This window comes from Chrysochloris asiatica, unplaced genomic scaffold (assembly GCF_000296735.1).
Source record: "Chrysochloris asiatica unplaced genomic scaffold, ChrAsi1.0 scaffold00340, whole genome shotgun sequence".
Classification (NCBI taxonomy): Eukaryota; Metazoa; Chordata; class Mammalia; order Afrosoricida; family Chrysochloridae; genus Chrysochloris; species Chrysochloris asiatica.
Window position 1 is genome coordinate 437491 of NW_006408858.1, and position 27688 is coordinate 465178.

The window sequence follows — 27688 nt, forward strand, 5'->3', positions numbered from 1 at the left end:
GATGGATTGGTCAACTGGCAGCATCGATGGACTCAAGTGTGGCAACAGTAGTGAGGTTGGCCCAAGATCAGGCAGTGTTTTGTTCTGCTGTGCATAAGGTCACCCACTCGATGGCACGTAACAACAACAACAACAACAGGATAAGCAGTGGACCTCAAGGTCAATTTAAACCAGAAGGTGGCGGTTCAAACCCACCAGCTACTCCTTGGAAACCCTATACAGGGTCACTATGAGTTGGAACCAACTTGATGGCACTTAACAACAACAGGTTGGTTTTAGGACTTCTGGTGTGATACTATAAGATCAGCACTGGACTGTGAACCACAGTGTTGGCAGTTCAAATCCACCAGCTGCTCCTTGGAAAGCCTATACAGGGTCAGTGTGAGTCGGAACTGACTCAACAGCACTTAACAATGTTTACTAGGTTGCTGTTGATAGGTGTGCTTACAACTATAAATTCCCCTTGGAGCACTACTTTCGCTTCTTTCCCTGGTATGTGGTGCCTCCATTTTCATTGACACTATGAGTCGGAACTGACATGATGGCACTTAACAACAAACAATACCTTCATTGTTCCTTCTCTAATGCAAGGAACTCTGGTGATGCTGTGGGTCAGGCACTGGGCTGTTAACTACAAGGCAGTTTGAACCCACCAGGTGCTCCGGTGCTCCATGGAACAAAGATGAGGATCAATTCTGACAGGCACCATCCTTTGGGGCTCAGTTTCTTCTCTGAGGGGTGACCCAGAGGTGGCTTAGATGGTCATGCCAGTCCCTTCTAGTGGGATGGCTAAGGGTCCCCTGTTGCCTTCCCAGGTTTGTGTGTGACTGACCTCTTGACTTGCTGTACCCTTGCTCTGAGCTCTTTCATAGAGCTGCTGTGATCCTGCAGCCCACACCTTACTTCCTGTCACGTCCCTTGTCTCAGACACCTGCTCCTACAGCCCCCAAGGCTCTACTTGCCATTTCAGGTTCCAGGTCAGTCATTTGAACCAGTCAGCTTCTAGGCTTGTACTGTGAGAAATGAAGCTCCTATTTGGTGGTGGTCTCCTCACCGACATCCCCATCAGTGAGGAATCACCGCATCTAGCATTGCCTATTTCAGGGTTGTACTTACTAGTTGAAACCGGTTGCTGTGGCATTGACTCCAACTTGTGAGCAGAGTATAACTGCATTCCATAGAGATTTCATTGGCTGATTTTTTTTCCCCAGAAATAGATCAGATCTTTCTTCAGAGGTGCCTCTGGGTGGACTCCTGCCTTTTAGTGAGCGGCAGATAGCGTAAACCTGTTGTGCTACTCAGGAACTCCTTCAGGAATTAGAATGTGCCTAACCTATCCCATGACTTTTCAGACTGCAATATGCATTCCTGTTACCAGAGGTTAGACTTCTTAGGTCAGGAGTGGGACTAATGCAGATGTTGGGGCTGTGGGACCTTTTAGAATATAGCATACTGGAACACTGCTCAGTCTCCAGTTTGGTTTTGGTTTAGGGATGACAGAATGGTGTCCGTGGGTGGACCAAGTGGTTAAGTGCTCAGCTACTAGTTGAAAAGTTGACAGTTTGAACCCTCCCAGAGGCTCTCAGAAGCCAGGTCTGGTGATCTGCTTCTGAAAGGTCAGAGCCATGAAAACCGCCCCATGGAGCAAGATCAACTCTGCAAACCTGGAGTTGCCTCAGTGACTATGAGTTAGGTAGGGATGGCATATTTCCCCCGCTCTGCTAGTCTGTTTGGCAACTGCTTTGCAAGCCTGCCTGCCCACCTTCCTTGACTCCCCCTCCCCACCTCATTTCCCTATTCCTACCAGCTGCTCATTGAGAAAGAGGAGGCATCTGCTCTCAAGAAGAATGTTAAGTGCTGTCAAGTCAATTCCAACCCATAGCAACCCTCAGAAACCCTATACAGGGTCATTCTGAGTGGGAATGATTTTGTATTTGGGGTGTATGCCCCTCATGTGGCCATCATGATGGGGGCAGGAGTTAAGTTTGGAGGCAAGCAGAGTTTTTGTCTTCATCAGTTCTCTTCCTTGAGCCGACCTCACCTGCAGAACTCTTCAGACACTTGCTGCCAGACCTGGGCCTTTTGTAGAGTCCACCATTTCCCAGTCTTGTCCTAGCCATATTCTATTAACACAAAATCAGGGTGATGGGAGTGTCGAAGGGCTGTAGAGCAGGGCCAGTGACTGGGGCACAGCCATGTTTTCTAGATTTGTCTTCACTGTGGCACAGGTAGAAAAAGCTGTCAACAGCTTGTTGATAGGATTTACTGGGTCAGAGGATCAGAGGGATCCCTGCTCAGTGTACAGGAACAGAGGAGATGCTGAGCTTGAGGGCAGCCATGAGCCTCCTTCCCTGTCAGACATGCTGGACTAGGGTGACGCCATGTCCATACTGTCTCATAGTGACTGAGCAGGTGGGTTGTAGGGCTGGCCTGGGCTCCTGGGTACCACATCTCCCTCACTGAATGAAGCTGAGTTGTGGTTTCATAGAAGCCTTGTGGGCAGAGGGCTGGATGGGTGCCTGGCATCCACGTCTGCTGCTTTCCAGGAGGCTGACTGGGAAGAGAGCCAGAAACCGCTGGCCGGGGTCCAGGTCTGGGGCTGGATTACATAGCTTCGCTTGCCCAGAGATTGGGTCCCCACCCACCAGCAGCCATGGTTGGAGAGACAGGGCAGAGAGGTGACGGAGAGCATGGGTGTTCCCTGGCAGCAGTCAGCTCAGGCACGCCCCTGCCTCATGGCTTCTTGCTAACTGGGTTATTGGGGTTCAGGCCTCCCCTGTGAGCAGGTGGGCTGGGTTGGAGGTGGGGGGGGTCCAGGGGATGTTCATCCCCAAAGTCTGACTTTTCTCTCTGCCACCTACTGCCTGCTATGACCACAGGCAGGTCGCTCAACCCCCAAGACACCCTTAGTTTTCTAATCTGAAAATAGCAGTAGTTGTTAGGTACCATCAAATAGGTTCTGGCCCATAGTGACCCTCTGTACAGCAGAACAAAACCCCAGTCCTGCACCAGCCTCACAATCGTTGCTGTGTTTGAGCCTGTCATTGCAGCCCTAGTGTCAGTGTACCTTATTGAGGATTTTCTTTTTCACTAACCCTCCACTTTACCAGCGTGATGCCCTTCTTGAGAGGCTGGTCTCTCCTGATGACATATGTAAAGTAGGTGAGATGAAGTCTTGTCATCCTCACCTCTAAACAGCATTCCAACTGTACTTCTTCAAACACAGATTTGCTCATTCTTGTGGCAGTCGATGGTATATTCTGTATTCTTGGCCAACACCGTCATCCAAAAGCATACATTCTACTCCAGTCTTATTCATTGTCCAGCTTTTTGCATGCATATGAGGCTACTGAAAATCCTAAGGCTTGGGTTAGGTGCACTGCAGTCCTCAAAGTGACATCTGAAAGTAGAGATGTTGGTATCCCCTCACTAGTGAGAGGGTTCAGTTAGACCAGTACATGTTCAGAGTCCTCCCCCACAGAGGCAGCCTTGTGCGTGGCAGGGTTCAGAGCTGAGGTGGAGGGCCGGTAGGGCCTTTGGTGGAGTATCAGGAGTGGGGTTGAGGTGGGAGGAATTTCGTTGAGGGGTCCTTGTTGAAGCAGGTTAAAGGAAGGGAAGGACTCTCATGGGTCCAGTGTGTCAGACTTGGGACTCACTGACTCTTGTACTTAACCTCTGCCAGGGTATCCTCCCCTATAGCCTACCCACCCATCTCTGAGGCCTGGGGGAGGGACTGCTTGGGCTGCACCTGAGTAGTGACGATCATAGTGGTCAGGTGGTCAGGCTCTCAGGACCCAGTTAGACATACCTTAAACCCCTGGGTGTGGAGCTGCCAGATGCCAGCCCCCAGCCCTGCACTGCTTTTCTGCCTGGCCTGGCCCTCCCTCCCACCTGGCACTTGAGCATTGGGCAGGCGGTCTGGCACCAGCTGGGAGTATTGATTCAGTCTGTTCCTTGTAGCTGGAATTCCTTGGCCAGGAGATGGTGAAGGGGAAAGGAGGAATCTGCTGGGGTGGGGCAGAGCAGGACAGGGCAGGGCAGGGCAGCTCTCTCCTAGGAAGATCAGACCGCCCATTGGGTGGAGAGGAGGCCTCAAGAGAGGCAAGGGGGCTTGCCTCTTCCCTAAGCACTGTCCTTCTCAGTCACTCAGGAACTGGACAGTTGCCTGCTCTGATCTCAGGTTCCTGCCTCGTTCCTGGCCCCTCCCCCCAGCTCCGCACTGTGGAAGTGGCAGTGTTCTTGAGAGGCAGGCTCATGAGGGCCAGGACCACACCCTCTAGTGGTGCTCATGGAGGTGGTGGGGTCGCCTGCACTTGTGGGGCACATTCTGAATGCCTGGCCTCTTGGGAAGTCCAGGCCGAGTTGGGGTACTGTTGTCACAATTGGGGCCTTGGAGTCATTCTTGGTGCTCTCTATGAGGGTTGCTTCTACTGGATAGCGGTTCTCTCAGCCTCTGAGAGGTGCTAACTCCAAACGTTCTCCTTTGTGGATCTCAGAAGCTAGGCCTTGAGGTGTTGACCCTGGTCCAGCCATGCTGCAAATCCTCAATGCCATCTGTGCAAGTTTGGGGAACACAGGTCAAGGGCACACAGAGAGTGCCCCAGGCAGGGAGCAACAGGGACTTGCTTTCACCAGATGCCTCTGCCTCCGTGGGCTGCTTCTAGGTTGCAAAACTGAGGCTGATTGGCATACCTGGGTGGACTAAAGCACATTGACTTCTGCATTCTAATTCTGACTCTCCACCGTGGGACATTGGGGTCAGTGTTGGGCTGCTAACTGCAAGGTCAATGGTTTAACCCCACCAGCTATCTGTTTCCATTAACATTTACAGCCTCGGAAACCCTACACAGGTATGGCAGTTTTGTTCTGTCCTGTAGGGACTGATGACACAACAGCAATGTCAGGTCGCTGTGGGTCAGAATCAAAGCGACAATAGTGAGTGGTGGTGATGTTAATCAGGATACTCAGAACATTTCCACATGGCCTTTCCACATCATCTGTCCTCACCTCATCCTCCTTGTGAGTTTCCCCACTGTGTTTTAGGACTTGTCAGGACGCAGTCCAGCAGTATGTTCTCTGTTCAAAGTGTCCCTCACTAGACAGATTCTTGAGATTAATGCACAAATTCAACTATTGTTTTTAGGGCTGTAAAAGTACTTCACGCTGATTATACACTCGACTCATCACTGGAATGAGATTGCTCTATAATTTCCTGTATTTTTACCACCCCCTTGCCAACCACAAGATCAGTGGTTTGAACCCCCACCACCACCACCAGCTGTTCCTCAAAAGAAAAATGAGGACGTCTGCTCCTGTACAGATTGACAGTTTTGAGGCATTTCTACTCAGTTCTTTAGGGTCACTATGAGTCAGAATTGTGGTTGGGTATGCCTGCCCCAACGTACTTCTTTCTCCTGAAGAAACTTACCTGGTGGACACTCTGGGTTGGGTGGAGGGTGGGTCTGTATGGAGACCCCAGAGAGAAGTGTGTGTGTGTGTGTGTGTGTGTGCGTGTGCGTGTGCGTGTGCGTGTGCTTGTGCGCGCCCTGTGGCTGGAAAGTAGGGTGGGACAGGGACTGAGAGAAAAGGAAAGGAGAACTTACTAAGACCTGCCCGCTTTGTGGTTTTAGCAGCCCTTGTGCTGGGTGGCAGGATGTTTTATTGACCAAGTTGACAAGGTGGCTTAGGACTTGAGAATCTTGGGAATCCATTTTTCTGTTTTTTTTCTTCCATCCTTCTTATGGCTGTGCACTTGTATTCCTGCTGCTGCCGCCACCATACTTCCCCACCCCATCCTACCCCACCTCGCCCCAGAGCAGCTGTCCCACTGCTCCACATCCTGGGCATTGCAGAGCCAGCCTGCTGGTGGCTTGTGATCCTTGGTGCTGATAGGCACCTGGTCTAAGCCTGTTGCCAGAAGCTGCTGGATGCCAGGAACCAGTGCCAGGCAGCATACTCATTTTAGCTAGCAGATGACTCCTTCCAGGGCTGGGCACCAGCATGTGTACCTGATAGGATATTGAGCTGTCAGCTTCCTGAGCCAAGGTGTGGCCTCTGCAGGCAGGTGCCCACAGCCCCCCAACCAGCAGAGAAGAGAAGACCTTCTTAGGGTTCTGGAGTCTCAAGTAGGGCAGGGTGAACCCAACCTGGGAGTGGATGGCAGGCAGGGTGGTCCCACTAGTTGCTGTAAACTCTCGTAAGGCAGTTCTTCAAACCCTGACACCTGAGCTGAGAGGAGACTCCTGTGTCTGCCTCAACCTGGGACCCCACCATAGGTCCTACCTCTGTCCATTCCTGCTGGGAGATCTGGGCAGGTTTGGGAAGGATCACCCCAGCCTGAGCTTGAGATGTTTGGGCAAAGTTACACCTGTGGGGAGCTGGGGGCAGGTGAGCTTAATGCTGTTGCCGGGGCATCCCTAAACTACTTTCTCCTGTTCGACAGTGGCCCCTGCCCTTCTTCCCAGGCTGGCTGTACCCATTGCTTGGCTGCAAACTCTTCTGTCCTTTTGATTAACCTCACTTGGGGGTGGGGGCCCTGGGCTCTGTGAACAGACTTAATCCCTCCTGAGTGATGGGCCCATCCCCAGACCCATGAAACATGGACGCTTAGGCACTGGACTGACAGGTCTGGCTCTGTAGCCTCCTGGTTGTTGGTAGGCCCTTGGCTGCCCCTCACTTGGGCCACCCCAACCACTGGTACATGAAGCTTGCAGACTCGACTGAGGCCGGGCAGCACCGGGTGTCTGGTCACATTCCTGAGGGACCAACTTGAACCTCCCTGGCCCTAGGAGTGGCCTGGGGGAAGGGCCAGCAGGGATGGGCTCCAGGCCAGCGCCACCCCCACCCAATCCAGGGAACCCTGCCTGGTGTGGCCTGTGTGATCTAAAAGGAGCCAGAATCTCAGCTAAAGTTCTGGAAGGCAAGGGGGCCACCTCTGGCAGCAGTTGCCAGTGGCCTTGTTGGTTGGAGCTACGGACTCTGCTGATAGGAAGGCCACGTGATCCCACTGGGCTAGGCTGGGTGTGCCTTTAGAAGGGGAAAATTTTGTGTTTGTGTGGGGGCGTCCCTCAACTCTGGCAAAGGCGGAGGGGGTAGCTGGGGACCAGAGGCAGTTGAGACTGGTTCTTATAAATAACCCTGTGCACAAGTGTCTCCACTTCAGACCTTTTGTTATATAGGTGTGGCCAGCTGGCCAGGGAGGGCTGGGCCTAGGTTTCCTGTCACCACACCTGCCACTAGCTCCTCAGGCCTAGGGGCCCCTAAGGTACCCGATCACCCTCTCTCAGTAGGACTTCACCTAGCCCAGGTCACTGTGGTCACTATGCCTGCCCACCGGATCCTGAAGGTGATAGCCATATGGGTAACTGTGCCCTCCTTCTCCTCAGGTGACCAGGCATTGATGCTCCCCCAGGGAGACCAAGCCTGCAAGGAGGCCACCCCCGCTGGCTGCTGCGCACATGGTTTCTGGGCCCCTGGCACTCCGGTACGCTTGGGGTGGGGATCGGGGGAGTGGCAGGGAATGGGGAGGACGGGCAGCCCTGCTCAGCTAGCAGATCTTCACTGGCAACCCTGGCCCCTGCTCCTTTGTGTATCCACCCCCAGACCTAAGACAATGTGTGGGACATGTGGGATCTGCACCCCAGAATCTTTGTCTCTACCTAACGGGGTGGGCCAGTTGGCAATAGAGGAAGCCTGAGTCTGTCTCCTTTGCCCCACTGGGCAGTCCTGAGTGACTTGATTAGATGACTGAGGGGCTCTCCTGGGGGCAGGTGTTGCTGCCTTCTGCTGGTCTGACAGTGCTAGCTCACGGGAACCCGTATGTGCCCACAATCACACCTGGACTGTTTGGCTTCCTGCTGTGCCCAAGAACAGGGCAAGGTGTTGGGCAAGGGAGAAGGTGTGTCCTAGGCAGGGCTGGGCGCTCAGGGTAAGTCTCAGAGACCCAGGATGGGACCCCGAGTGAATGAACCGGTGGCCTTGACATGGAAGGTACGGCCTGCCCTCGATGCTCAGTTGCTAGGCATCTGTGAGTCAGAGAACCACCTGGAACGTTGCCTCCTCTGCCAGCCTCAGCCTGTGGAAGCTCATTGGGCTGTGCCTCATGGAGGCCCAGGGGTGGAGATCGGAGTGCTGCTCCCTCAGCTTTGAGCTGACTCAGGGCTTGAGGAGGGCTTTGAGCACCTCTTCATTAGAGGGTGGGAGGATGTTCTTCCACACCACCACCGCCACCCACCCCTGGTATCCTGTGTCCTTCCTGTTTCCCTACCCTAGCTAAACTGCTCTTGGGCGCCCTGTCCATGGTGAAAGGCTGCCCATTCACCCAGGCTGCATGGGTGGTGGTGGTGGAAAGCACCCCCCCCCCCCATACACACACACACTCAATGCTGCACTGGCCTCACAGATGTCCTGTGGAGGGGTGCTTGTGTGTTTATTACTTAATGACAGCAATTAGTGTTTGTGCCAGCATGTCTGGGCTGAGTTTCCCAGGCCCCAGGTGGTGCCAGAGCCTTGGCCAGACCAGCCTTCCCACCTCCCAGCACCTGGAGGCACTGGGCGGCTGAGAGTAGCACCCAGGCCTACCCAGCAGGAGGAGGGACCTGGGCTCCCATTTTGGCGCCTGTTCGACCTTCCCTGCTCACTGCGTCATCTGTTCACGAGCAGGTGGACTGGCGCTTTGTCAGGGGGCTGTGGTAGTTTTTCCCCATATGCAGAGAGTTGAGGTCAGGTCAGTACAGAGGGCCCTACCTGTCTTTCAGCCACTGGCATTCTGCTAGATTAACCCATGCCTGCCTCTTCTCTGCCCACAGGTGGTGCGTGTGGGGAGGGTGCGGGGACATGGGGCCTGACATGGAGCTGCCCAGCCACTCGAAGCAACTCCTGCTGCAGCTGAACCAGCAGAGGACCAAGGGTTTCCTGTGTGACGTCATCATCATGGTCGAGAACTCCATCTTCCGGGCCCACAAGAACGTGCTGGCCGCCAGCAGCATCTACTTCAAGTCACTGGTGCTGCATGACAACCTCATCAGCCTGGACACAGACATGGTCAGCTCCACAGTGTTCCAGCAGATCCTGGATTTCATCTACACAGGCAAGCTGCTGCCCAGTGACCAGCCATCCGAGCCCAACTTCAGCACCCTCCTCACCGCCGCCAGCTACCTCCAGCTGCCTGAGTTAGCAGCCCTCTGCCGCCGCCGCCTCAAGCGGGCGGGCAAGCCCTTTGGCTCTGCACGGGTAGGGACTGCTGGCATGGGGCGGCCCCCCCGCAGCCAGCGCCTATCCACCACCTCCGTCATCCAGGCCCGTTACCCAGGCCATGGGGATGGGTGCAAGGGAGCCCATCCTGCCCAGGAGCTCCCCCAGGCCAAAGGCTCAGATGACGAGCCCTTCCTCAGCACCTCCAACCAGGATGGGGCACACAGCCTGAGCCGGCCATTGTGTCCTGTCGGTGGAGAAGCTGGTCTGAGCGGCTGCAGCGGCAACACCAATGGGAGCAGTGGGGCCTGTGAGCAAGAGCTAGGCCTGGACCTGTCTAAGAAGAGCCCCCCTCTACCCCCTACCACACCTGGACCCCACCTCACTTCCGACGACCTATCCCAACTGAGTGACAGTCAGCATGGCTCGCCCCCTTCCGCCCCTGTCCCTCCTGTTGCCAACAGTGCCTCTTATGCCGAGCTGGGGGGTGCCCCTGAAGAGCCCATGGATCTGGAGGGAGCTGAGGACACCCCCTTGAACCGGCTGGAGGGGTCCAGTGGGCAGCCCCGGAAGAGCCTGCGACATTCAGCTCGTAAAAAGGATTGGAGCAAGAAGGAGCCCTGTGCCCCCCTGGAGCGGAAGGAGGTGGTGCCCAAGGGTGAGGAGGGCGAGGGTCTCGGGAACAGGGTGCCCAACGGTGTCCTAGGTGGTGGGAGTGGCCCCAGTGGGCCTTTTGGAGAGCCCCCATACCCCTGTAAGGAGGAGGAGGAGAATGGCAAGGACGGGAGCGAGGACAGCGGGCAGAGCGGCAGTGAGGCAGGCAGTGGACCTGCTGGTGCTCACTACCTATACCGGCCTGAGGGCTACGAGACAGTGTCCTATGGGGATAACCTGTACGTGTGCATCCCCTGCGCCAAGGGCTTCCCCAGCTCCGAGCAGCTCAATGCCCACGTGGAGACACATACGGAGGAAGAGCTGTTCATCAAAGAGGAGGGGGCTTATGAGACAGGCAGTGGGGGAGCTGAGGAAGAGGCCGAGGACCTGTCAGCGCCCAGCTCTGCCTATGCCGCTGAGCCAAGGCCCTTCAAGTGCTCAGTGTGCGAGAAGACCTACAAGGACCCGGCCACACTTCGGCAGCACGAGAAGACACACTGGCTGACGCGACCTTTCCCCTGCAACATCTGTGGCAAGATGTTCACACAGCGTGGCACCATGACCCGCCACATGCGCAGTCACTTGGGTCTGAAGCCCTTTGCCTGTGATGAGTGTGGTATGCGTTTTACCCGCCAGTACCGCCTCACAGAGCACATGCGTGTGCACTCAGGTGAGAAGCCTTATGAGTGCCAGCTGTGCGGGGGCAAGTTCACCCAGCAGCGCAACCTCATCAGCCACCTACGGATGCACACCTCCCCCTCCTAGAAGCCAAAGACCACCCGCCCCCAGCCGGCGCGGGTGTCCCCCGAAGACCAGCTGCCGGAAAGCAAGCAGAAGGCAAGGTGGGTGGGTGTCCGGCAGGGCTCCTGGCACAGCCCCCGCCCTCCCCACCCCCCAAGAGCTTTAATGGACAGTCTATACCAAGGGAAGCAAAGAAGAAGGGACGCTGCTGATGGCACCATGCCCAGCGAGTCAGTCTACCTCGCCTCCCATCCCCCTGGTCGCACCACGGCCTGGCTGCTCCTCCCTCGTCAAGTTCAGCAGAGGGCTGTGCGTGGAGAGGGTGCCTGTGGCTGGGTGGTGTCGGGGCTGGGACCCTGGTCCAGGGAGTCAATGCCCTTGAGGGGGGCGTGCCCTGCCCACTGGCCCCAGGGTGACCCTGCCTACCTCTACACCTAAAGAGCCCTCTGGGGCTGGGTTGCTGTTGTTCCTACTGAGCTATTCCTTTCCATTTTTACATTTTGATTTTTGTTTTGTTTTTAAACCAAAACAAACCATTTTTCTCCCAGGGTCCCTTCCCTGTCTCTTGGCCCCACCCCTAACCCCCACCCCCAGGACCAACTGAGCCTGGGTGTGCAGCTGGAATGTAATAGGGGCAACCGCCCCCCTCTGTTCCCACCCTCTGTGGTGGCACAGACCCAGGAGACACCCCCTTTTGCAGGCCCTAGATAGAAGCCCTTTTTGCCCAAAGGCTTTCCCGGGCTCCCCTGGCCTTGCCTCAGCCACCTTGGGAGAAAACGCTTTTCTTATAGTTTCCAAGGAATATTCTTTGTTTAGAGGTACTTGTTTTTTATTAAGAGGAAAACCAGTGTAACGTTTATGTGAGTGTTTGAACTGGAAGGTCTGGGGTTAAGGGGGGTGGGCATGGGTAGGCTGGACTTGGTACCGAGTCCTTGGTACTCTTGTTTTTGTTTTTTAATTTTCTCTGCGTGTGTGCGTGCGTGTGTATGCCCAATGAGTGTGGACAGATGTTTCACTTTCCTTCCCTCACTGAACAAGGTGGGAGAGACTTCTGGCTGTTTGCTACCTCTTGAATCCACTTGAACAATGTATTGGTGACTGGTGGTAGAGGCTGGGACACTTGTGTTCCTCCTGTTAGTCATCTCAGGGGCCATCTGGCCTCCAACTGGGAAGGCCTGGGATCTGCTTGAGTGAGGGACCAAAGCTCAGTGGTCTCTGGATGGATACTTCGGCAGTGGCAGGCTCTCCAAGTATACACGTTCCTCCAGGTGCTTCAAGCCATGGTCACCTCTTCTGAGTGGTATTGTGCCACTCCACACATGCAGGGTGGGGTCAAGCACATCGCTTTCAAGAGTAGATGGCCCCCAGGTGCTTGAGCAGATGGGAACTGTGACCAAAGTGATGTGTCTACTCAAGGATGGGGAAAGACCTGTGGGTTCCAGCAGGGCAGGGACAGGAATCTGCCCACCATTCACTCAGCTCTAGGCAGAGTGGGGGCAGGGGAGACTCCCTTACTCCTCAGCTACCCTGGGGCTTTCTCACAGCCACTTCCTTCCCTGAGCTGGATGCCCACACAGGCCCAGTGGTCATCTCTTGGCTGCTGGAGATGCAGGCAGCCAGCTAGCCGGCATTATCGCCTTTGTTTTCCTTTTTGCAATTCTTGTATTTTTTTTCCCCCCTCTTTTAAGTTCAAGGAGCCCTGGTGGTTAAGTGTTGGACCCCCAACCAAAAGTGTCAGTGGTTAGAACCCAGCAGCCGTTCTGAGGGAGAAAGATGTGGCAGTCTGCTTCTGTAAAGATTCACAGCCTTGTAAACCCTCAGGGGCAGTTCTACTCTGTGCTGTAGAATCACCGTGAGGTGGAACCAACTCAAAGGCAGTGGATATATACTGGGGTGTTTTTAAGTTTAGACCAAAAAACTCTGGAGTTACCCCTCCACCACCCCCCTCCACCCTTCTAGAGAGCCTCCAGCTGAAACAGGGACCTCAGTGGCGAGGCAAGCAGGCAGAGGCTTCTGTCCCCTCTGCATGATACTCGGGACCCTGGGTCTCAGGTTCCAGCATGGGTGGGTAAGGATCTGGCTCGGGGAGACCCTGCCTATCCTGCCCCACTGTCAGCACTTAAGCTACACGACACAAAGTCTGTACACGCAAGAGCGAGGATTGTACGTAGGCCTGCCCATTGCCAGGCAATTGGTAAGGGTAGGTGACTCATTTGCAGAACTTCAGGGATGGGGAGCAGATCCCCCTTCAACTTTACGACGTCTGTGCGACCTAGTATTGTACCCACCTTTGGTATTGTGCCGAGCCTCTTTCTGTATTTTGATGAGAAAGCAGAACACTAGTTTCATATTTAAGATTTCAAGGGTTGGTGGGGTGGGGCGGGCAGATCGCAACACTTCATTCTTTTGTCATTTTCTTTTGACAAGTGTTTCAAGTGTGTGCCTGTGAATGTGTGTGTGGAGACGTGTGGGAGCCTAATGAGGAAATCCAGCCGGTGGAGGCCAAAGTCGGTGGCTTGCAAAGTTCTCTACTTTAGTCACTTCATTCCTAAATGTTTCGGAGAAAACAGGAGAAAGTAGCAGATATCATGTAGGAAAGAGGATTAAAACAAAGAAGAAAAGAAAAAGCTCATACCCAAATTCACAAAACCTATTTTTTAAACCAAAGCACATTTTGAATACGAGTGGAAACCTCAGTGGGCTCAGAAAAAAAAAGATAACTAATATATTGATCTCATTGTTTACATAAACTTTGACAGTTTCAGACCTCAGCAGCTGTAAGGCCAGGCCCAGTGAAGCCTCACCTGCCGCCGGAGGCCCCAGTTGCCAGGGGACAACTCCTGGGCAGAGAGGCGCCCCCTGGGGGAGGCCTGTGGAGTGGAGCCTTCTAAGCCCTCATCTCCATCCCAGATGGCACCAAAGAGCTTGACCTGTGCTGACCAGCACCTCCATGGCCTTCTGGCAAGACCAAGGCATCCTGGCCAGCTGGCACTGGAGGGGGTGGCTGGTGGCTCTGGCCACAGGACCCAAGTCTGGGTTTGGGCTTCTGCCTGCTGCCCTCAGGTGGCCTGATGCGAGGGTTCCCCTCAAGCCAAAAAGCCAGGACCTTTATACAGCATGGCTGACTCCAGCCAGTCCCCCATCTCGGGAAGTCTCCATGGGCAGTGGAAGGGGCTGGCTGGGCCTGGCCCTTCCCTTCATACGGTGCAAACACTCTTAACAGTGTTGTTTTTGTATCAATATGTTTGTGCAGTGATGAATGTATTTATTTCTCAGACTTGGGGCGTGAGGCAGGCTGAGCTCTGCCATTTCACGCTCCTGCCAGACTGAACCCCTTGTGGGTTCCCCAGGATTGCAAAAAGGGAAGCAAGACTGGACAGACCTTTATACAACTGAGACTATGAGACCACAGCATAGCCATACACCTCAGCCTGTGTCCTGAACAGTCGGACCTGCCTACTTCCATCACCACACAGCATGTCTATGTCCCTTTCCATCCTGGGCTAGACAAGCCTGCCCACACCCGTTTTGTGTCCTCTGGACTGCAGGCCATGAGCACTGACGGGCCTGGGTCACTGGGAGGGCAGAGCTGAGGCTCAGGGAAGAGGAGGTTGCAACCATCTTGTCCCGAGTTCTCAGGGGAAAGGCAGACCCAGGGGATGCCGCCAGCCATGCCTTTGCTGGTATGTCAAGTCCTGTGAATCTATGTGAGGTGAGCAGACCTAGCAAGAGCCTCAGTCTGACATTCCAAAGGGAGGGGTAGACATGCTGGGAGACTTGAGACTACCCAGAACCCCTTCCTAGGAACCCCCAGCTTCCGTCAACCTACTTTGCTTTTTGCTTCTTTACCAGGAGCCCCCCCCTACCTCACCTGCTATTTATTCTGTAATTTATTGACCTCAGATGCTGCACCACAGACCTCACCTGGGACAGGGAGGCTCCCAGGCCCCCCCCTCCATTTGGTGGGGGCCTCATGGGGCCAGGTGCTGAGGGGAGCCTCTCTGTATCCCACCTATCACTGCTCTCCCCCCACCCCACCCCCGGGGGGACCCCAGGTTGGGCACAGACCTATCCATAAATACCTCGAGGGGGGTGGGGTTCCAACTGTTCAGTTTTACTGGAGCTGGAGGAGGGGTCACATCCTCCAGGCCCTTCCCAGAAAGCAGGGTAGGGCACCCCGACTCACACTCCCGTACCGGCCTCCACCACTGTCACTGTAATAAACACTTGAGTTCATGTCCCTGGAAGTGTTGGAATAAATTCAGGTCAGAGCTGCAACATGGCTCACCACATGTCATAGAAAAGCAATTCTCCAACGACTGACCTCTCCTTCAGAAGCGTGCAGTCTTAATGTACAGTGACAAGAAACTGTTATTTTATGATCTTTTCATTAAAAGCTTGATTGAAACTAGCTCGTGTTGGGCCTCTGTTCTCTGCTAAATGACACACTGATGTTGTAGGGGGCGGGTTTCAGACAGCACCATTTTGAATGATGGGCTAAGTTGGCTGCTGGAGTTTGGTGGCTCTGTAGACCGTGATTGGAATGAGAGGGAAAGGGCTCAAGATCATACCTGCTGGGGCTGAAGAAGGACTCTTTCCTGCTGAGTGGAGTAAAAGTCAAGGAGGGAAGACGGAAAGGAGGGCACATGTAGATTCCAGGCTCGGGGTAATGGATGGTACATTGGATTGGGAATTCCAGGGCACTGTTGACCCAGGAGGTGGGGTGGGGATGGAGCCAGTTAAGTGGGCAGCCGACTCTTGGGCACCATGGACTGCAGACTCCGGTGGCAGCTCCAGGCCAGTCTCATGACCCTGGTGGCCCTGACCTCCAGAAGGGTGTGGACATAGCAACTAGATAAATTCTGGCCAGTGGTTCTGAGGTTGATTTTTAGCTTTTATAAAAGTAAGATGAACATAGTTTAAGCAACCACATGGATCTTAAAATGTCTTAAAAATTACTTGACCTCCAACCCATCTCACATCTACATGCAAACATGTTGAACTCAAGCATTTTGGGGGGCCGTTGTCTCTCTTTTCTAAATATTTTTACACTGCTGATTTTTCATCTGCTTGATAATTTTACTTCACATGTACCCACTTCTTGGCATTTATTCCCAAAATTGCCAGAATATTAAGTTTAATTTCAGGATTGACAAACTTTCTGCAAAGCATCCAGATACTAAACACTGAGAGCTGTCTCTGTCATAACTGTCCAACTGGTGTCATAGTGCAAAAGCAGCCAGCCATCAACAATATGAACACATGGACATGGGTGTGTTCCAGCAAAGCTTCATTTACAAAAACTGGAGCAGGGTATTTTGCCAATCCATACTCATTCACTACGTAAATGTTTATTGCTAAACTTGGGCCTTCATCTTTTTTCTTTTTTTGGTATAATTTGTTGGGAATTTTTTGAAGTAAATAATTGTGGGATTTTTTTTTTTTTAATTGCTTACTTTGATTTGAATTTCTGCCTTTCACACAACTGAAGTGCCTCCCAGTACAGTTTTTGGCAAAAATGTGTCAGTCAGCTGTTCTGGTACTCATTTTTTTCCCAGAGAGCATCCTTCCTGGAGCCTGCTGTTGTCGTACGTATATATGGGATGGAGTTCTTGCCTTTGTCTGGTATTAGAAGTCTTGTTTACTGGGCCACACATGCTCTCTTTGTTGGATTATATACTCATTTTGGTAGCACATTGCTTCTAGTATCCTGAGAAAGCACATGGCAAATAGTTTTTTTTTTCACTGTTGAAAGATGGAAATGCCTTTAAAAGACACTATCAGTTGATAGTTGGGCTAGGTATAGACTTGTAGGTTGGATTGGTGTTACTCTGTTGACTTTCACCTTCCAATCTGATGAAAAGTCCATCTCCTGCCCATTGTATGAGGCTGATTTCCTCTCTAGAAGCTTTTTGGATCGTCTCTTTAATTTAGAGGGTTTGTACATTCTTTGGCCTAGCTCCTTAATGGTTTTACTCCAGAGATTCATTCCCTTCATTAAACTCTTACTGGTTTAAAAAACATTCCATCTTCACGCATGAAGAAGTATCACAGTTTCAACCATACAAAGGCTTTCCTTGATGCTACATTGTTTGAATGACAGAGTAAATATGCCCCATAGGGTTTCTGTAGCAGTAAATCATCTCAGAAGCAGACAACCTCATCTTTCTCCGGTTTCAAACCGGTTTCAAACCGGTGCCAACCTTGTGGTTAGCAACCCCATCTATTCCCCATAGGCACTCATAACAGGACATCTACCAAGTGGCACAAAAAATGTATAAGGAAGTGTGTGAATATCTTTCTCAAAAGGACTCAATGAAAGCCAGGTCTTGTCATTAAAGGATCTCCAACCCATGGTGGGATAAAGCATAGACCATAAGGTTGTCTGTTCAAATAACAGGAAACCCTATACAGGGTTGCTATGAGTTGGAACTGACTCAACAGCTCTGAATAACAAGGTTGCAACAGTACAATTCAAGTCAGATTCAGAGCCAGAAATTCAAGTGAGATTCAGAAGGAACTACAGATATTGCTGATATCACATGGACAGTAGCTGAAAGCAGAGAATACCAGAAAGATGTGTAACTATGCTTTATTGACTATGCAAAGGCTTTTGACTGTGTAGAACATGGCAAGCTATGGAAAACATTGTGAAGAATGGATATTCTAGAACACTTAATTGTACTCATAATGTACTTGTACATAGAGCACAAGGCAGTCGTTTAAACAGAACATCTTGATTGCATGGGATGGAGGCAAAGATGGAGCCCAGCTTCACAGGGGTGTTGTGAAGGTGAAACCGAGGAGCAGGATTTGATTGAAAGGGTACAGCAGCTGTGCAGATGTCTTCCTTGCTCTGCTGCCACAAGTGAGGCAGTGCAGGGAGAGAGAAGGGAGCCCAGAACATGGCCTCCGGGGGCCTCCCGCTGGCCCCTGTGTCCTGTGTTCAAGGAGTGAGTCCTCTGATCTCAGCTCTGTTCCATGGGAGCCTTTCCTTCCTGAAGGGTGTCAACTAGACTCCTGCCTCCAGTTCCCGAGGCAATGACCAAACGTCCTCCCAGCTGTCAGTTGTTTGGGGCCCTCAACTGGATGGCTGGTATCAGCCCCTCCTAGTGCTACTGGGTCACAGACACTACTGTGGGGGCTTTAATGAGCAGAGATTTCCTTTCTCACCGTTCAGGAGGCTGAAGTTCGGAATGCAGAGTGTAGCTCAAGAGGAGGGCTCTCGGTCAGCCCAGTGGGGAATGTCCTTGTTTATAGCTTCTGTAGTCCCTGCATTCCTAGGGTCCTTGGAGAGTCTCATGTGGCATTTGTGTTCCCACATTCGTGCTGGCTTCTCTGTGTCTCTGATCAAACCAAACCACTACCATTGAGTCCATTGTGACTCAAAGAGACTCTATATAGGGTTTCGGAGACTAAATCTTTACAGAAACAGCCAGCCTCATCTTTCTCCTTTGAAGTAGCAGTGCCAACACCTAATGCACAGCATCACCAGAGCTCCTTTTCTGTGTCTCTGTTGCTCCTTAATGAGTGACCAGGTTTAGGGCATGCCTTGCACTGAAGTGGCCTCATTAACATAACAAAGAAATCAACTTCCCTAACGGAATTACAGCCACAACAGGTCTTTTGAGGGGAAACACCACTTGATTCATAACATTGCATGTTCATGAAGCCCCCAACACTTCTCTGAGGTGCACCCTTGGCAGCACCAGCAGTCACACATCAAGGGCAGATGGGGCTCCCAGGTGGGATCCCTTGGAATTCTGTGTGTGGTGTTGGGGACACTTGGATGTGAGCTGTGAAGCAAGCAGGTCATGGAATCAGAGTGGTGGCTTTGTGGGAGCTGGCCTTAAAAATGCATTCATCTTACTGATAAGTTTGTAAATTTTCATAAGAAGACGTTGAGAAAGCATTGCCTAATTTTTTTTTTTCCTTCCAGTTGCCATGGGGTCACTTCCACCATATGGTAACAGCTATGTGTCATGGTTCTACCGTCTCCCATAGGGTTTTCAGTGGCTGGTTTTTCAGAACTGAATCACCAGACTTTTCTTCCAAGGGCCCTCTGGTTGGAATCTACCCATCAACCTTTTGGTTAGTGGCTGAGCTTAGATCACCAAGGGACTTCAGCGATTTATATACAAGGTCATAGGAGCATTTGCCATCAAGTAGATTCTGCTTCATGATGATCCTATGTGTATCAGATTAGACTGTGCGCCACAGGGTTTTTGGTGGCTGATTTTTTGGAAGTAGATCAACAGATCTTTCTTCTGAGACACCTGTGGTGGACAAGAACCTTTTCAGATAGCAGCCAAGCGCATTCACTGTTTGACCACCCGGGGGTTCCAGGCTAGTTGTCATCAACTATATAGTTTCAAAAGTGTTTTCAGTTCATGTCAACCTTGTGGAAAACAGAACATAATGTTGTTGGGTCCTCTGTCACCCTCATATTTGTTGGAATGTTTGAATCCATTGCTGTGATCATTGTGCCAGTCCATGTCTGAGGGTTTTCCTCATTTTTGTTGTCCCTCTACCAACCATGATGTCCTTTTCTAGCAATCAGTCTTTCCTAAGGACGTGTCCAAAGTAAGCAAGTCTCACCATTGTCACTTCTAAAGAGTATTTTGGTTGATTAGTTCCTTTTTCTGGCAGTGTAAATTATATTCAGTATTTTTTTTACCAACACCACCATTTAAATGTGTCAATTCTGTTTTCCTTTTTCATTTTCCAATTCTCACATGCAGATGAGGCAAGATCATGGTGTACCTTAGATGACATCTTTACTTTTTATATATATATATAACTTATAAAGAGTTCTTTTGCAACAGATTCACCTAATGCAACAAAATGCATAGTTTGATTTCTTGACTGCTGTGTCCATGGGCATTGTTTGGTAGAATGAAATTATTGATTTTGACTTCTTCATTGATGTTGTTTATCCATCCAATTGTGAGAATTTTTGTTTTCTTTACATTCAGGCATAATTCATATTGAAGACTGTGTAGTCTTTTACTTTAATCAGTAAGTGTTTCAAGTTGTCTTCATTTTCAGCAAACAAAATTGTGTCATTTGTCTGTGGCAGGTTAGTGAGTCTTTCTCCAATTCTGTTGCCACATTTATCATGTAGTCTAGCTTCCTGGATTCAGCAGACAGATTGCATAAACAAGGTGAAAAGTGTTTAACCCTTTTGAACAACTTTTCCAATTTTCAACCAATGCAGGTATAGATTATCATGTCAAACTTATTTGAAAACAATAAAACTTTAACAACAACAACAACAACAAATCTGTTGCTATTGGGCCATTTCTGAGCACATGTAGATGAATATTGAAGGCATGGCAGGTATGGCACGTGTCCTGGATACCAATTTAAGGAGTCACCACCGAGCAGTTTCTATTAATGATCATATTTTCCATCACCAGCTGTGAGAGAGATCATACAGCAAGTTAAAAATAATATTTTCATGTTTGTGAGCCTCCATGGGTCAAGGAAGGCTGGGTGATCTTGCTCTGCTGAGTGTAGAAAGAGAAGAAACTGAAAACAATGACTTTGAGGTCATCAGAGACCAATATTTATCGCTGAAAGCAAGGAAGGTGCATTTTCATGTCATGCCATAAGGTGTCAAGTAAAATATAGATGAGCCTGGCTCGTGTTTTTCAGCTGCTATGATAGTAATCTAAAAGATGGGTGTCAGATGTTTGGATGGGGTGTGGTGTCAGTGCTTGCTATAGGCAGTATTTTCTGTAGATATGCCTCGATCCCATGTGTATAGAGTAGAAGTGCACTCTATAGGATTTTCTTAGCTGTAATTTTTATGGCAGCAGATCACAAGGCCTTCTTCCTGTGGAGCTTCTGGGTGGGATCAAACACCAGCCTTTAGGGTAGTTGTGGAGTGTGAACTTTCTGCAACACCAGAACCTAGAACAAAACTATGCTGGAATAGGCAGGCAATTGTTGTTATTGTTAGGTGCCATCAAGTCGGTACCGGCTCATAGCGACCCTATGCACAGCAGAACAAAACACTGCCCGATCCTGGGCCAACCTCACTACTATTGCCACGCTTGAGTCCATCAATGCTGCCACTCGGCCAATCCATCTCGTTGGGGGTCTTTCTCTTTTTGCTTTCTTCATGTATGATGTTCTTGATGTCATCCTACAACTCTTCTGGTCTTTGGTCTTTAGTGTTTAATGTATCAAATCTGTTCTTCAGATGATCTCTAAATTCAGATGGGATATATTCAAGGTCATATTTTGGCTCTTGTGGACTTGTTTTCATTTTCTTCAGCTTCATTTTGAATTTGCATGTGAGTAATTGATGGTCTGTTCCACAGTCTGCCCCTGGCTTTGTTTTGACTGATGATATGGAGCTTTTCCATCGTCTTTTTCCGCAGATGTAGTCAATTTGATTTCTATGTATTCCATCTGGTGAGGTCCATGTGTATAGTCATCTCTTATGCTGTCTAAAGAAGGTATTTGAAATGAACAAATCATTGGTTTTGCCATCTTGGGAGAGACCAAGCAGGGGAAGGATCAGAACAGCCACAAACGCCTGACGGAACCGCTGAGATACAGGTGTGGACATTCTTTTTTTTTTTTTGGTATCTGTTCATTGGTCTCTCGCTGTCTGTGCACCTCTATTCTGATGACTAGAGGGGATGCCTGAGCAAATGGACACTCCACCCCCACCCCTGGAAGGTTCTACTATACATGCACACAGATCTCCTCGACATTTAAAGTGACAGTTTCCACTTAAAACCAAATGGCCACCACTCATCTGTCATACTGTGGTGGCTTGTGAGTTGCTATGATTCTGAAAACTATGCCACCAGTCTTTTAAATACCAGTAGGGTCACCCCCTTGGTGGACAGGTTTCAGATGAGCTTCCAGATGAAGACAGACTAGGGAGAAAGAGTGACGAACTACTTCCAAATATTTAGTCACTGAAAACCTTATGAATAGCAGAGAATATCAGGTTGTTGTTGTTGTTAAGTGCCGTCAAGTCGATCCCCACCCATAGCCACCCTGTATAGGGTTTCTGAGGAGCAGCTGATGAGCTTGAACCGCCGACCTTGCAGTTCAAATGGCTTTGCAGCCTGGCTCATTACCCACAGCACCACACCAGGACTCAATATCAGGATAGAAGGATAAAATTCAGGGAATGTAAAGAGGAGATGAAAGAATAAACAAACAAAAGCAATGAAAGGGTTAAAAAAAAAAAAATCCAGTGCCACTGTTGTACCTAGAGAGAAGAAAACTCTGAAGGTTATCAGAAGGGTGCGGGAGGGATGTGACAGCAGATGTTCCTGGACATAGACCGAGTTCCTGTTATCGATGTTCAGTGTACTCAGTCTGTTAGGACCATAGGGCAGCTGGGGCAGGGTGGCTAATTATGAGAGTTTCTGCTAGACTAATGCTGGTTTCTGCTGTGTGCCAAGTCTGCTAATGTTGGCTCTATGAGTTCAGTAGGTCTGGATGAGCCTATCTGAATCCAAGCACCGAAGTGGCACAGCCGTGGTTCCTAACCATGTAGCTCTTAACTGCTGGAGAGCAGGGTTTGTACTGGGGATGGATAGGGTAGGAGCTGGCCACACCTCTGGTCACCAGAGGAGCATGGGGAAATAGAAGGAAATCCCACCTTCCCTATAGCCTGTGTGAATCTACTCTGCCAGGCCACCTCCTGTTGCCAAAGCTGCTCACAAAAGTTCAAGATGATTGAACAGAGTCTGGTTGACTGCTCAACCAGTCAGTTTCCCTCTCTCGTGGGTCGTCCCTGCTCAGCTTCTCCCAGCAAGCACTTAATCCACTTCTCTAACCTTTCCTCTGAATTCAGGATTCCAGAATTTTCATCTGTGTCTGTTTCATTTGGTCTCTCGTATCTTTACTCTAGAGGGTCCATGTTGTGCGTGTGCCTAGTTCTCTATCTTGTCTGAAGTCATCCTCTATTTAGCTTTTTGAGGCACCATTAAACTGTTTTCTATGATGCTGTACCATTTTACAATCCCACAGCAATGGATGAGTGTTCTGCATGTTGTCTTTTTGTTCCAAGTGATTTCTCCTTCTCCCCAAGGAAATTGCTTTAATTTGAGGTATAAAAATTACATAGAATATGGAATGTACAGATCTTAAACTCTCTGTTCAGGGATTTTGTTGTTGTTACTGATACCTACAATCTGGTGACCAATTGTTCCATCAGGATAGAGCACACCATTATTAAAGGGGTTTTCTGATAAGCAGAACCACCTTAGTTCATATAATCAAAGCCATGGACCTTCTCTTCACAGATTGTTTGTTTGTTTGTTTGTTTTGTGTGTATCTTGTTTAAGAAATCTCCCCTAATCAAAGCCCCAATTCTAACATTTTGCCTTCCCTACTTAATCTCCTGGTGTTGTGCAGCCAGACTGCAAAGCCATTTGAACTTCAAAGTTGGCGGTTCAAGCTCACCAGCTGCTCCTCGGAAACCCTATACAGGGTCGCTATGGGTCGGAAACTGACTTGACAGCACTTGACAACAACAATAACTTAATCTCAAATCCTTCTGAGGTTATTTTTTTCTAGAATGTAAGCTAGAATCAACATTTATTTGTTTGTGACCCCGTTTTCCCATCACTATATGAGGTTGGCCAAGGCTCGGGCAGTGTTTCGTTCTGCTGTGTGTCAAGTTGCTATGAGTCGGTACCAACTCAATGGCACTTAACAACAACAACAACAACATATGCCTTGTGATCATGGAAATGACTTGTTCTAAACCACCCTACCCTATACCTGAGTCTTGGCTCCTTAGCACTGAGAATGCACCCTAAGTTTGGTCATGAGAAAGAAACTCTAAGGTAGGGTCTACCCAAAAGAGACAATAGAATAGAAGGAGTTGCTGTTTTAGGCACCTCATGGTCACAAAGTGGCTGTAGTAGTTCCAGGCATCACATGCAGATGACACATGTGTCCCCCTGCCCCAGTTGTTTGTTTTTTGTTTTGTTTTTAACAGAGACGGTATCCTCCCAGAAGCCCCAGTTGATTCAAAGGTGGACTTGTACTATTCTTTTTTAAAGTTTTTTAATGTGACTTGAGTGAAAGTTTACAGAGCAGGTCATCAGTCTTACATTCAACAAACCATTAAACAGTTGCAATCTCCTCCATGTACCAACACTTAACAGCATTTACCTCTATTCTCCATGTGTCTAGCTTGAGTCCTAGTGTGGTGCCATGGATTAATGCACTGGACTGTAAGGTCAGTTTGAACTGCAAAGTCAGGAGTTCAAGCTTACCAGCTGCTCCTTTGGAAACTCTATGGGTTGGAACCAACTTGATGGCACTTAACAACAACGTCTCCTGCTACCTTCATCTTTCCTGTACTAACTTCCCTCTTGTTGTATATTGCCTGCCATGCCACCTATGTTAACATGTGTTACTCTCTAGCAGATGAATAATCTTCCCTGCCCCTGCTCGCATAAGCATCATAGATGGTTTCTTTTATCAAGAAAACTTTTTTTTTTACTTTTTACATTGGTCTCATACAATATTTGTCCTTTTGTAATTGACTAATTTCACTCAGCATAATGTCCTCCAGGTTTAACCATGTTGTAAGGTGTTTCACAGATTCATCCTTATTCTTCAGTGTTTTGTAGTATTCCATTGTGTATTATACCAAAGTTTGTTTAACCATACTTTTGTTGTTGATGGGCATTTAGGCTGTCTACATCTTTTTTTTGTTTTTAATGTTTTATTGTGTATTATGTGATTGTTTACATGGGAAACCATTAGTTTTACATTCATCCTATTGTATATCGTTTCATTGCTATGGTTACAATCCCCTCCATGCATCATCAACCAACCAAAGGGTGTACACTACAAACCTGCCCACCCCTCAGTCATCAGCACACAGCCCCTCTCCTTCTCTGCGTCTAAAGTCCCCAACTGCTCCATCTCTCCACATCATCATCTCTGCCTCCATCTCAGGTATCACTGCTTCTCTGGGTAGGGTCCCATTCTCTGCTCTTCTCCCTTGATGGTCCCAGGGACCTCCGCTCCTAGACTGAAAAGTTAATCACTCCCTTCCTTGCTACAAAATGTCTACCTTTACATTTCCAACTCTCACAAGCAGTTCTGTTAACAATTATTCACTATTGTATCACAAGAGACCCATCCACATTTCATTTCATCAGCCCTGCCTAGACAGATTGGATACTACTCAGTGGAGATTCTACCTTCCTTCACGCCCTCTGGATCTAGGTTCCCTCTTGAAAGTTTGTAAGCCTTTGTAGTGTCCCCATTTTGTAGTGCCCCCATTTTGGGTAGCCGATATCCAAGTTACCCATCCCTGTCTACTCTGTGTGTGGAGGGGGTGGGAATGATACTTGCTGTAAGGATTTGTTCCCTCTTTTGAGCTACTGCATCCATAGGTGTAGGCCAAGTTCATTAAATTGTATCAGATTACTCTTTTTTCTCCTCTTCTTTCTTCTTCTGGTTGAGCTCTGATCATCCAGTCATTGAAGCCAGGTCAAGTGGGTATTATCTGCAAGTGTGGGTGTTTTTGTGCATATGCCCTCTCTTCTTATCAGCTGGACACTGCACTCTCCACTCTAGTCCTCTGTGGCTGTGTCAATGACTCTGGGCCCAAGAGTGTCTACATCTTTTTGATATGTCTCTTGTAAACAGCATATTGAAGGATTCGGTTTTCTTAGCCATTTTGCTCTTTATGTCTCTTGACTGGTGCAATTAATCCATTTACATTCAATGTAATTATCAATAGATATGAATTGGTTATCATTTTGCAGTGTGTGTTTTTTTGTGGTGCTGCTGGATTCTTTGTTCCATTTTGTTTGTGGGTTTGTTTTTCCATTTTCATTTTAATTGTATTAATGTTTACAGAATCTTTCTGATTTTCCTTTTTTTTTTTTTTTTAATTTTGATGTGCAGGTGTATTCTTTTTCTATGAGTTTACCCTGTAATTTATTAATATTTTCCCTGCTTAAAACAGTCTGTTTCATCTTGAAATCTACTTGACTTTTTTGGCAATTGGAAGTTCTGTGTCTACACTATTCCCTCTTTTTGCTTTGTAGTTGACTTCATTATACATTGGTATCTCTGGTTTCCTATTTTCAGTCTTATACATTTGTTTTACTTTAAATACATCTGTATCTGAATTGGAGTCCTGTTGTGGCCCTGTGGGTTAGTGTACTGGACTGCAAAATCAGTTTGAACTGCAAGGTCGGTGGTTCAAGCTTACCAGTTGCTATGAGTTGGAATGGACTCTATGGCACTTAACAACAATAACAACAACATAGCTGGATTGAGTTCTGGGTGGTGTATGGTAATCTCAGTTTGTTGTGAGCTGTTGTGGGTTCTCAGTCCAACTAACATCCTTTAGCATTTTTTGTAAAGTTGGTCTGGTCATTACAAATTCCTTTAATATCTATTTATCAAGAAATGCCCTAATTTCATCATCGTATTTGAGAGACAGCTTTTCTGGGTATATTATTCTTGGTTGACAATTTTTTTTTCTTCTTCAGTGTTTTGTATGTCATCCCATTGCTTTCTTGCCTTCATGGTTTCAGCTGAGAAATCAGAGAAAAACTTTTTGGTTTTTCTTTGTCGGTAACTTTTTGTTTTTCCCAAGCTGCTCTCAGGATTCTATCCTTGTGTTTGATTTTGGAAAGTTTGATTATGATATGTCTTGGTAATTTTATTTTGGGATCTGACTCTTGGTGTGGTGCTATAGGATCAGCACTTGTGCAAACCACAAAATCAGCAGTTTAAACCCACCAGCTTCTCCTTGGAAACCCTATAAAGGAAAAAGTGAGTCAGAACCAACTTAACAACAACAACATCCTGTGTGGGGTTGGCTCAGCTTTTTGAATGGTTATCTCCTCATCTTTCATGATGTTAGGGAGTTTTTATTTCAACAACTTGACAGTTTTCTCTTCCTGGCTTTCTTCAATTTTTAAAAGAACAAGCTTGCTTATAGTTTCACCCAACAATGAAATTAATTCTTGTCTTTTGCCTGTTGGCTTTACTGACTTTGCCTGTGCACCTTACAAGCTTAGGCCTATTTAGCATAAATTTTAATATTCTACCTTTTCAGTAAACATATATCTCTATGGTTAAACAATATTAAGATATATCATTTTAATAGTGTTATGGATTAATTTGTGTCCCCACCCCCCAAATATGTGTCAACTTCACTAGGTCATAATTCTCAGTATTATATAATTATGCTCCATTCTGTGACCTGATGTAATTTCCTGTATGTTGTAAATCTTGATTTCTGTGTTGTTAATCAGGCAGGATGAAATCTACAGGTTCATGTTGTATCTTGAGTCAATCTTTTTTTAGATGTAAAATAGGCTTAACAATGGAGCAGAGATGAGAGGGAACTACTATCATTGAGACAGAAGAGCCAAGAGCTGGCTGAGTTTTTGGACCATGGGTCCCTGTGCTGGGAACCTCCTAGAACTAGGAGACACAAAGAGAAAGTCTTCCCCTAGAACTGGCACCCGAATTTGGACTTCTACCCTACTAAATCTCCACCACTCATCTGTCAGTTTGTCATACTGTGGTGGCTTGTGAGTTGCTGTGATTCTGGAATCAATGCCACCGGTATTTTAAATGCCATCAGGGTCACCCATGGTGGACAGGTTTCAGATGAGCTACCAAACAAAGACAGACTAGGAAGAAGGGGTGACAAACTACTTCTGAATATTTAGTCACTGAAAACCTTATGAATAGCAGAGAAACACTGTCAGATATAGTGCTGAAAAGTGAGTCCCTCAGGTAGGAAGCCACTAAAAATGCAACTGGACTTCAAAGAGCTGCCTCCTTCAAGTAGAGTTGACCGTGATTATGTGAATGGAGTAAAGCCCGTGGGAGAAAAGCCTATGGGACCTTCATTTGCTGAGGGGGCACAAATCAAAATGATGAGAAACAGCTGTAAATATCCATTAATAATCAGAACATGAACTGTACAAAGTATGAAACTAGGAAAATTAGAAATTGTCAAAAATGAAATGAAACGCATAAACATCGATATCTTAGGCATTAGTGAGCTGAAATGGACTGGTATTGGCCATTTTGAATCTGACAACCACATGGTTTATTGTGCTGGGAATAA

General features: G+C 48.7%; 1 protein-coding gene across 1 annotated transcript; it reads left to right on the forward strand.

The window, feature by feature from the left end:
- The first annotated feature begins 7344 nt into the window (after positions 1–7344).
- On the forward strand, positions 7345–10611 carry HIC2 (hypermethylated in cancer 2). The gene is made up of 2 exons (XM_006875802.1): positions 7345–7483; positions 8808–10611. Exons 1-2 carry the CDS (start codon positions 7458–7460, stop codon positions 10609–10611), a joined length of 1830 nt encoding a protein of 609 aa, XP_006875864.1. The 5' UTR covers positions 7345–7457.
- The last annotated feature ends 17077 nt before the right edge of the window (positions 10612–27688 follow it).